Source organism: Cynoglossus semilaevis, chromosome 1 (assembly GCF_000523025.1).
Source record: "Cynoglossus semilaevis isolate Cse_v1.0 chromosome 1, Cse_v1.0, whole genome shotgun sequence".
Taxonomy (NCBI): domain Eukaryota; kingdom Metazoa; phylum Chordata; class Actinopteri; order Pleuronectiformes; family Cynoglossidae; genus Cynoglossus; species Cynoglossus semilaevis.
In genome coordinates, this window is record NC_024307.1 from 32,521,984 (window position 1) to 32,534,033 (window position 12,050).

General features: G+C 39.7%; 1 protein-coding gene across 1 annotated transcript; it reads left to right on the plus strand.

Moving 5' to 3' along the window:
* The first annotated feature begins 5,425 nt into the window (after positions 1-5,425).
* cldn7a (claudin 7a) lies at positions 5,426-11,886 on the plus strand. Its single transcript, XM_008327655.3, has 4 exons — positions 5,426-5,648; positions 7,878-8,042; positions 8,543-8,627; positions 8,802-11,886. The coding sequence occupies exons 1-4, from the start codon at positions 5,426-5,428 to the stop codon at positions 8,968-8,970; spliced, it is 642 nt and encodes a 213-aa protein (XP_008325877.1). The 3' UTR covers positions 8,971-11,886.
* The last annotated feature ends 164 nt before the right edge of the window (positions 11,887-12,050 follow it).

Genomic DNA, 12,050 nt, shown 5'->3' on the forward strand with positions numbered 1-12,050 from the left:
ACTTTTGTGCATGTGCCATATATTATTTATATATATTTTTCTAGTACTGAATTTTAGAGGTATTACAAACGTAAATAGGTAATGAAAGGCAGATATGATGAATAGTCAGCATGATTGTCTGATCGTCTGAAGCTACTGCATACAAAGACGTTTTTGTAAAGATATGGTCTGAAGGAAATTGTAAAAACTCGAAGAATGACATGCCCGAATATACTGCAGTACAACATCTTTGAAGCCATTTGCTTTGACAGGCATTCTTCAAGGATCAGGAGAGCACTTGTAGCTGAACCCAAATTTGGGAAAGAAGCCAGAAACAATCTGAACCAGGTCATCGGTGCATCACAGGGTGAACGTGTGATAGTTCACTGACAGTTCAGTAATGGTTGAGCAGCATAATGACCATAGGAAGGTGCAAAAGAAACATCTAAGCTTCAAAGACCATCTTAAATAAGAAGACCTGTCCTCTGGAAAGGAAAGGAAAGGAAAAGAAAGCAAGGAAACAAAAGGAGAGAAGAGGAACAAAAAGTAGAGACGAAGAGGGGAAAGGAGAAAAGAGCCCACTTTGGAAGGCCAAATAGTATTAAATTCTAGGTCATTGGTATACAGTGTACATATAATAGGCACACAGACATTCACGTACAAAATTACACAAGTTGAGAGGCTATTTTGGTTGGATATCTGCTTTGACTTTCTTTACTGTGTAATGTCTACTCTAGGGATGTCACAATTACAGATTTCCTTGGTGCGATTATTGTCAGAAATCTGCAGTAAAGCAAATTCGCTTTACTGTCGATACATGTATGGTATGGTCCCTGTGGTGCTGGGGCCAAAGACCTGAAGATAAAAGACTCCTAATCTCTCATTGCTTTGGCCTGATAATGAGAAGACTGAGTCAACAAGACCAACTGCACAGTCCTGTCCCGCTGCTGCAACACAAAAGCCATGTGTTGTTGCATAAGAAGGCCGAGGGTGGAATGGACAGGGGACATGAAGAGAAGGGCGCCATCCCCCTCGTTTGTGCGCTCGGGGCTTTTCAGGGAAATGCCGTGGGCCCAGCATGTTTTATTGCTAATGCTTCACTGACTTGCAAGGGCACTTAAAGGACTTCAATCATCAGATTTGCACTTCACTTGCTCACTTTAGACCCCGAGGAGGCCTCAGAATTAGGAGGCAGAGTCCCTGAGAGAATGTTGTTAGTGTCCCTCTCTGGGCTGATTTAGCTGTTTTTCCTTTCACCTCCTATTGAGCAGAGAGCAACGGCTGAACCAGAGAGACTAATGTGTGTTTACGCTTTCAAAACCAAAGACGTACAAGGGGAAAACGGGGGGCAATGTTGTCTTTGTGTCCGTGCAATCCAGGAGTGGAATGGAGGACGCTGCCAAAGAGACATCATATAAATCAGGTAGCCGGTAGCAACAGCACTGGAAGTCCAGTGCGTTCCATCTCAGATCATCTAATTGTCCATCTTTTATCTTCCCAGTCTCACACACTTTATTCACCCGTCTAAAAGAAACACCTTCATATTTCACTTTCAACATTTCCACAACTAGGGCATGCATCATCACGTCAATCAGAGCAAATCCACTTCAAACCTTTTTAAAAGGCACATCCGAAACATTGCTTCATCCTTTTTAAAAGGCACATCCGAAACATTTCAGCAGCTTCATCAAGCTAACCTGTTAATTTCTATCAAAGTTTGAATTAAAAAAAGAAAAAAAACAGGTGCTGGGATTAAAAGGATAGTTCTAATCTGGATATTACTTTCAGTTTGCTGAGAAAAGAGTTCAGGGCAGAAACACAACATTAGTGAGACCAACTGTTGCGCCATTCCTCCCAGGCAACAATTTGGCATTTTTAGGCCCCCTGCAGCCAAAACCTCAGGGTCTATTTCTCAGGCCTGGATACAGTAGCGGGGGCCAGAAGAATTATAGCGCAAGAGGTGGTGAGTTAAGGTGCAGGGAAAGGGCAGGAAAATGAAACGAAAAAAAAGTGGTTTAAGGCGGAAAAGATCAGTTCAAAACTTGGGAGAGCAACCGTACAAACCTCATTACATTCAAATAGGTAACCCAGCCAGTAGGTGAGCACATTCCCATTAAAGCTGGTAGTCGGAAAAGCTTGCTCCAGGCTTATTGGTTATTACTTCCTCTCCCGTTGCTGTAGGACTATTGTTTAGCCTCAGTGTGAAGTCACGCACACTGCAGAGCTGAGCCTGATCTCTGATATGAACAATGCCTGTGATTGTCTCTTGTTTTCATGCCCCCCTATTATCTGCAGGCTGAGGCCACAATTTGAAAGACTATAGAGGAATGTAAAAAATCATTCAGTACCAAGAAGTGTAACAAAGGCTACACAGTGGACGACTGGTTCGTGCTCTTGCCTTACACCTAATGTAAATTCAAATGTTTGACACACCTAGAATTAAAAATATATTCAAACATTATTGGATTAACTCACATGGCTATTTATTAAGTAAAGCAATGTTGCATTCAATTGTTTTACTAACTGTATATTTGTATTTTTATGTACACCTTTTCCTCAACTTTTTTTAGGAACACTGAAGTCAATAAAATGTTTTATACAGTATTTTAGTGGTTCCCAAACTTTCTTTGCAGCTGCCCGTCTTTTGAAGTCAGGTTGTCGTTGAGTCTAATAAACTGTATTTAAAACACCGTAACTCCCACAACAATGCTATTTTTCTTGAATTAAGAAAAAAAAAACAAATCACTGCAACTTTCTTTTAAATGAATAAAGAAAATATAAATATTGAAATTAATTCCCCTGCATTACCCATGCACCTAGGACCCCTCGGAGTTGCCTGCCCCCCACTTTGGAAACCCCCTGTACTATAGGGAATGAATATTCAACAAGCAACATTTGTGCTCCCATCCAGTGGTTTACAGTACCTCAGTAGCGAGAGGTCATCAATCTGCCCAGAGCATTAGACCACCAAGTGATTGATGAGCTGAGCTCTAGGGAGAGTTCGGAGTTTCGCCCACTTTGGAAGGTCAAATAGCATTCAATTAAAGCTTAATTCTAGGTCATTGGTATACAGTGTACATATAATAGGCACACAGACATTCACGTACAAAATTATACAGGTTGTGAGGCTATTTTGGTTGGATATCTGCTTTGACTTTCTTTACTGTGTAATGTATAATCTAGGGGTGTGAGAATTTGTCACAAACATTGTTATACGTTAATTCATTTAACAACACCATGAATGTGTAAATTCACATAGACTCTCCTTGTAGGTCCTGATTCCTTAATTTCTATCTGGTGATGCCAACATAACATAGTCAAGTAACCAAAACATACAAGACAGGAATTCGACAAAGAAAAGTATAAACCTTACACTACACAGCGTTTTCCTCTACCGGTCACTGCACACTGACACTGAAACTGCCCAACAAAAAAAGATAAAATAAAATAAATATTTAAAAAAAGCGTTTGTTCTCACGTTATGTTTACATACGAACAGTATAAGGTAGCATTAGGTGAATGCCGTGTAACTTGTCACGTTGCACTGAAAGCCAAACACGTGTCTAATTGTTAAACAATTAATTGCAAATGATATGCTAACATTTAATGTCCTACCAATTCAATGTAGCATTAGGAAAATACTGACGTTATTTACTCCAGTTCATGTGTATTTACCTTTACTTTGGTGAACAGTGTAGGGTAGGTCCCCCGCAGGTGATGAAACATGTTGAATGTAATTCCTTTTTTCATTTTTATGACATGCTCTAAATGCTGGCCAACCGTCATCCACAACGAAACCCTGGTCATTTTCCTCTGTAGTCAAAATAATCCCACACGCCTGATTCAATACACTGTTCGAGGAAATAACTTTTCTTCTGCCATCTTTACCCACGTGGTCACGTCTCTTTCTTGCACCCTGCAGGGACCAAAAATAAAGCAACACACGCGGCAACGTGCGGGTGTTGTGTAACTTTGTTTTTGTTCCGTTTAGGTTGCGCTCAACTATAGTTCCGGCATATTTTTTCTGACGGAAACGTTGCGATAAATTAAGCGTAGCTGTTAATACCACAATTAATTGTAATATCGCGTTATCTTGGCCTCCCACGTCTATAATAACGTTTTATACAATTTGAATAAATGCACATCACTTACTTGCTAATCTCCATCTTACTCTGATATACTGTATATTTCGATGCATGACTACCCCCTTCCTGCCGCCCCATGTAACAGTAACACTGCAAATCCCAGTACATTTTGAACCAATATACCTTATGTTTTCAATGGAAAGGAATTAGCGGATGTCTGACACAGCGCAACAAAGGAACAATTCCTCTGCTCTTCCCTTCTTTTTCCATGTGTATTAAGGAACACGGAAAACATTCCCACAATTCTCTGTGCTAAACTTTCCATCCATTGACAATGCTGTGTTAAGGATTTTAATATTGTGCCTAAAACAGTAATAACATTTAAAACACCCTGTTTCAGTTAAGTTAATATCAAAAAATAGTAGTAATGAGACAGAAAAACGCAAGGGTCTCAAGTACTAATGAGCTAAGATCAGTCATCGAAGTTAACAAAGATAATAAAAAAGTAGGAAAATATTTGTATTCCAAATATTAATTATATTAAAGAAAATGTTCAAATGAGTTCAAATAACAAAGAAAACCATTGAAAATAAAAATTCTCAAAAGCAAAATAAATAATTACCATTTAGTTGTGGGCCCTAGTCAGTGGAATTGCGTGCCGGAAATCGCCCCGAGGCCCAACGTTTGCCCACCCTTCTCCAAAGCATAAAAAAATAAATGAATAAACTACAAAGCAACTGGTAATTTATTTAGAGAAGTGGACAGAAGTTTTTGATTTTGTTTTGTTTGTTTTTCATCTAAAACACCACGCAGACTATCATATTTCGATGCATGACTAACTCTACTCTACTCTAAAAATAAAAAATAAAATAAAAAATAATTAAAAGTTAACTAAATTAAAAGTTAACTAAATTCAAACATTTTGTTCTTTGTGAATTTTTATGAATCCAAATACCGGTAACGGCCATCGTCGTGATTGGTCATTCCCTGCTCTGATGTGTAATGAAAGGTTGGAGGTCCTTGTGAAAAGGTGGGAAACACAGACAACCTGTTGCTTTGCTGAAAGTAGAGCTGACGTTTGCCCGCACAACAGCTGCAGGGGGGGACAAAGAGGGGCTGCAGCTCAGTGCATCAGCAGGCATGACAATTACACACCCACTTCACACCATCACTCTCATCCTGATGCCTACTCCCGACACTGGACACAGGACTCTGCCCAGAGCGACACGGACTCCATCGGCGGCTTATTAAACACTTATTTGACTGAATCTGAGGAGTTTGTCAACTAACAGAGCGAACCGCACGGACTCTGGTACACAGAGTGTAGAGAAAGTGACTTCAGTAAAAACAAGATTTTAACGATGGCCAACTCTGGTATTCAGCTGCTGGGGTTTTTTATGTCGTTAATTGGGATCGTGGGCCTGATCGTCGGAACTATTCTGCCACAGTGGAAGATGTCGGCGTACATCGGGGACAACATCATCACCGCCGTAGCCATGTACCAGGGTCTGTGGATGTCCTGTGCCTTCCACAGCACCGGACAGCTCCAGTGTAAAATCTATGACTCCATTCTGCAGCTTGACAGTAAGTAGAAACCCGTGAACTTACATAAAATCTTTTTTTTTCTCTGCAGGCAAATGAGCTCGTGCAGTGGCGTGTACGTTTTTTTTTTTTGGGGGGGGGGGGGGGGGGGGGGTGGAGGGTGCGATAGCTTCTATAATATTAATGTTTCTGAATTATATAGTTTTCTTAATTGAGAGATTTCTATATTTGGTCATGTTTAACCATGTATTTTATATGTATTTTATACAATTTGATGCCAATAACCTACATATGTATTATGTAAATTATGCTGTCACATTTTTCTTTAATGTTTAGAGATATATATGTATCTTTTCCTTCTCAGACTAAAATCCCATTATTTGTTATGTCGTGTGTATTGTTGTGTCTCCATTACTGAAGCACCTGCTCCATCAAAGTACTCACTTTGCTGAGTACTTTGCTGAGGCCTGCTCCTCACATCTTAACTGCCCTCCGTAACTACTGTAATTGCCAAAATACTACAGCTGTGTGTCATCACAGTGTTGCATTGTCTTCTTCGTATAAGGTTTCCTTTCACAAAGTTGACACCCGATTCCGGGAGTATGAAAAATAGCAAAGAAATTGCAGGGTTGAGAGCTTTCCTGAGAAACCTCACCCATGTACCGTCACCTTCCATGAAAAACCTCCTCCAGCTGCCTTACACTCAAACTTCCCTCACACAGTAATACTAAATGATACATCATCCAAACAATGTCACAGTGATTGGTGTGACAGCTTATGGATGGGTGGTGCCATGGTAAAGAAAAATCACACTGAAACACAGATCTTAGAATCATGTGATTTCAATCAAGGCTGTTACCGGGGGGGGTAAGTTTGTTTTACAATCTGTAATTCTGCTCTATAGTAATTAGCATAACAAAAGAAAGATGGATAAGTAGTCTGCAACCTTCATGTGCAGTGGACAAAACAGAAATAATTGCTCAGCGCCACAACTAATTTAGTGTTTGATGCCCAAAAAAAATGTCTTTATGCAATGATGGAGCTTTGGTTTAGGTCAAAAATACAGAAAAATACAATTTTTCTTTCTTTAATTCCTTTGAGTATATCAGTGTTGCGTTCAACGAAACAGGCCCAGGTTTCACACTAAGTGAATAACTTGAAATTAGAAGATCATTATATCTCATTACATATACTTTTTGTGAAATTGTTGGTGTTTGGTGGTGTGCCATGGGATTATTTGAAAATAAAGTACTGTATGTGCCTTGGCTTAAAATGTATGGAAAACACTGTTCTAGTCTCATTTATTTATATAGTCTATTATTATTATTATCCTTGGGTATTTTAATCGGAAATTTTTGTATCATTTTTATTTAGATTTGTGGTATGAAAATTAAAATCCTTAAATCTTATTGGTAATGTAATTAAGCTAGCTGTGCTGACTTAAATATTGCTAATATTTAGTATTGGTATTTTATTTCTGATATACTTCAGTAGGTCCTAATGTTTAGCATTTGTCTCTGGACTAGTTTTTATCTTTGCTTTCAGAACCTTTAACTTGATTTGATTTCATCAGATATCTTGTTAATTAGTGTCTCTTTATAAAAAATAATTTGATTTAATCAGATATCTTGTTAATTAGAAAAAAATAATAAAGTTGTATCAAGTTATCATCTGTTATCTCAAGGTTCAAAGTCTTAAGACTGACCTTAATGCCACCATTTTGTGAAACTTTACTTAACTGCATTTCCCCTCTTCCCTACCTCCTCTTTATTCTACGTGGCATCCTGCAGGCCCTCCCTCACTGCTGGAGGGTTTTGTTTGTTTGGGCAGGGCAGGGATGGACTCGACTGGCACAGACTGGTTCGAGGTGGGGAAGTTGGGGCACCCTTTGAAGATTCATAGTGTGAGAAAGGACGGAGAAGGGGACTGTCAAATGAGGGTCCTGGGATCCTAACAGTGGGGTCTCTCTTTAATTGTTTGTCTGTGCTAGTGTGCGTTCATGTGTATCCCTTGGTTTCTCTTCCAGGAAAATCTAACACTAAAGTGTCCTGGAGAACAGTCTGAATGTAATTTACAACCTGTAAATGGATTTGTTAGGCCCCTTTACAGGACAAGGATGGGTTTCACTTTTTTTTCCCCTCTTTTTTGTACATGCCTTTACTCCCACATTCCACCTCGCATTCCGCCTTCTCTCCACAATAAAGCTGTTCACGCTTCCTGTACTCTACTAATGAACTGTTTTGTTGGTGTTTTTTTACCCCACTACTCTAGGTTCACTTCAGGCCACTCGTGCCTTGATGATAGTTGGCATCATTGTGTCCATCGCAGGCTTAGGTGTGTCCTGTATGGGAATGAAGTGCACCACATGTGGTGGAACGGAAAAACTACGCAAGTCCCGCATCGCCATGACAGGAGGCATCATCCTGCTGGTCGGCGGTGAGTATGGCTCTTTTGTGCTTTATTATCCGATTCAGTACAGGGTAACAGGGTCAGCAGTTATGATAGGAATCACAGTGTTTTAGGTTTGAGGGTGTTTTGAAGCAAAGTGGTGCTTTTGACGAGAGCGGTAAAGTAACGATAATCATTGTTAAATTTCACCAATGCTAACCATTGTAATTACAGATAGTTTAACTGTTACCCTAACCATCGATAAATACTCCTGCCTGTTGAATTCTACTGCACGCAGAAGTTAGTTTGATCACTGGTCCAAACACTTGGTAGCCTACACAAGACCACACTAAGAGATCATAAGGCTGAGTCAGACCAGCGCTTTGGCATTAGTTCTAACACTAGGGGTCCACTTTTTCTGAAGAGAAACGAAACACTGAACACTTGGCAAAGGTCCATGGCCTCCCCGAGGTGACTGTAGAAGGAGACAAAAGTCCACTTGTTTCCTTTTCTGATGATGGTCTTGTGTTTAATGTTTCTCCTTCCAGGCCTCTGTGCCATCGTGGCCTGTTCCTGGTTTGCTCATAATGTCATCCGGGCCTTCTATAATCCCTACACTCCTGTCAACACAAAGTAAGTCACTCAAGACCACACCCGCTTCTTGATATAGAATATGAATGTGATAACTTTGTGTGTTTTACTCCTACAAAAAATGTATTAAATAGATTATAATACAGCATGTGGGGAATTTGTTTTACTAAGAAGTTTCATTCTGATGCTTCTTTAAGTGATGTTTTTCTCTGCCAGGTTTGAATTTGGTGCAGCCATCTTCATTGCCTGGGGAGGCTCCCTCCTCGATGTCCTGGGTGGGGCCATGTTGGCCGCTTCCTGTCCAAGGAAGAAGCAGGTATCCAAGTATCCATCCACGGGCAGCTCCCGTTCTGCTGCCCAGAGCAGCACTAAGGAATATGTCTGAGAGCCCAGCCTGGGACTTGGACCAAGAAGTTCCTTCTATTGTTCAGCACCAGCCAGGAATAAAACTGAAGGTTTATGGGCAGTTACCGTAGGAAATATAGAAAGATGCAAGAGACACAGAAATGGGACTTTGACCTTATGTTTACTTCACTGTTGAGGTGATTGGCCGCCCAATTATCGAGCCCCCATCTCACTTATTTCACAAATGATGTCTCACACCCAGTGCACACATTCTACAGTTGTTTACAAGTAGGCTTCACAAACACACTATAATTGGATCCCCTGACTTAATAGACAACTCTGAGGGTGTAACCCCTTGAATAGTAGCCTAAAGGCTGGATGGTAGCCAACACTTGCACATCTGTGCTAAAAATGGCATCTATTAGCATTTGCCATGTAATTGAAAGTAATCAATTCCAGTTTGGTGTCTCAGCTACGATTCAGGGCCTGTGTACAACACAGCCGCAGGGTGACGCCCACGCCATTTTATATCAACAGTCGGTGCCTCTCAAAATAGTTGTGATGAGCAGGGTGTGACTTCACACACACAAGACCGTGTAGGAGGAGTGTATCACACGGGACTTTTACTACAACAGTCACTACAGGTCATGTACTTCTTCATACCGGCCTGTTACAAACCCTGCTCAGCAATGAAATACTTCATGATGTTGTCACTGTGCCATTTGTGCTCTCATATTTTCCACATCAGCCTCTAAGAGTCCAAACTGCTTCTATTTATTTTGTCCAACACTGCTTTTTGCTCTTGTGTAGATTAGCATAATTGTAGTTTATTGTGGCCCTATTGTTTCACTTTTAATTTTCTTTTTCTTTTTTTTTCTTTTTTTTATAAAATGTTTTTATGCTCCGAACAGCGCCCGCTGTTGGTTTTTCTATGTCATTTTATATACTTTGCTTATCTCACAGGTGATTTTCTTGTGGAAAGCCGATGGAAATTCTTAACATGTACGACAAAACCATAATAAAAGATTGCAACAACCTTAATTTTGTTAATTCATGAAACTCAATAGACAACAGAGTTCTCTCTTCAGCTGGATTCTGTTGATATCTTTTGTCACACAGATGGACAGACTAGATTGATAGCAGACATAATCTGTTGCTGATCTATCCATCCAGCAATCTAGCATGTGGTCACACCAAAGTAAAGTATTTGACATTCTAACACAGATTTATTTTTTTATTTTTTTTACAAATTCACCAAGTGTATTCACAGGTTTTTTCTTTGCTAGTCAATGCTCAGGTACAGGCAGAACTACAAAAATACTCAAGAGGAAACCATTAATGAACAAATAAAAACAATTTAAAAGTTTAAGGAGGTGTCTCCAGTTGCTGCTGGAATCTGGCCTCTTACATTGAAACCAGATACAGAGGACTAATCACCTGCCACGATCCACCTGAAACGCCCTGCTAATTACACGCCTTAAACGAACTGCATTCACGATTCATTATTTCTTTTAGGCCATGTACCACCCAGCTGATGGAGGGATAGAGAAAGCCTTGTAGCCTATGTGCATGAATTTTACATTTAATATAGTTTTAATATATGTTTACATGCTCAATCTATCTACTTCTGATCCGGCTCCCCTGTTCAATTTCAGTAATTGTGGCCACACTCTCACACCTCTCTTTATTATAGACTAATCCAAATGACTGTACTGTTAACATTGAAAAATTTTGAGGAAATTATGTATTACACACAATTTGTGAGTTTGTGGATTTGTATGGCGGCTTGTGTAATGTATTAAGCTTAAACATAAAAGTTGCTTAAACTTCTGTGAAGCTGTTCCCCTTAAAAGAAAAAGAGGATGGACGGTGGACTTACTGGATATAAAGTTCTGTCTATGTGTTGACTTTTTAAACCAATTAAATTTATAAATTATTAAACAAGACTATCCAATCAATTTAATAATAATAAAAAGATGTCTAACGTACTAAACATTTGATCCACCCCCACCCTCCCTGTAGGGATTGAAGACTTGTTGAAGACCTCTGGTGTAGAGTATGAGTAGTATGCTATCACATCTGCAGTATATGAAGGCACAGTTTCACACCAATAATGTAATACCCTGGGTTGCAGAAGTGTAAATTAAGCATTTTGTATATTTTTGACTTTTTCAGGTGTCAGAAATGTAAACGTTTGGTGTTTAACTATATCAGTTATTATTTTAATCATATATCTAGTATGACAATAATCTGTTTCCTGATTATCAAACACCTTTTTTACAGAGACACGAATCATGTGCATGTTCAAGTCAGTCCACTACAAATAAAGAGCAAGACTACACATAGATTCATCATTTATTTCTTGAGATGCATTACGAAAAATAGTCAACCACTTTCATGCAAATGCAACCTAAACAACGATCGGAGTCCGAGGTTGTGCTGTGAACTGAAGTGCTTCCATGAAGCGGCGTGAGCTTGGTAACCGCTTCACAGCTAAAGTAACGTTATCAAAATTAGCCTTTTAGAAGACATTACATCGTCCCACGACCTAGTACAATCAATATTCCCTCCCTGTGGTAAGATTGTCTCAGCATTTAGAGCAAATTGTAAGATACTTGTTTTTTTGTTGTCCCATGCTGTAACTGTACAGACTGACGTTATTCCTCACAACAGGTCCTCAAAACCTGAAAGACATTCTCACACCACAGGTGTAGCTTAATAAACGTGTGTGCATTCCTAACAAGCTTAAGATTTGTCATCAAATATTATTTGGCATTTTTCCTCCAACCCTCGCTTTTGAGAATTGCCTGTGATCACAACTGGGGGGAGGGCGCACCAGCGAAAACACACAAAACCTTTAAAATTGTATTGTTGTTTTGTGATTATTTTTTTGCTGATTCTGCAGCCCGAGAAAACAATGAGCTCACGCTGACTCTGCAGGCGCTGAAGAGAAAAAGAACAAAAAAGTCAGTGCGGTCTGAAAGACCGCGGCACACAATAGCCCTTAATAACAGGATATACCAGTTACGTGTTCTGATGCGTTTTTAACAGACTTCATGCATAGAATTCTGCCACATGTCACTGCACATAACAGGCATTCCCACAAAGTGCACCATTTAG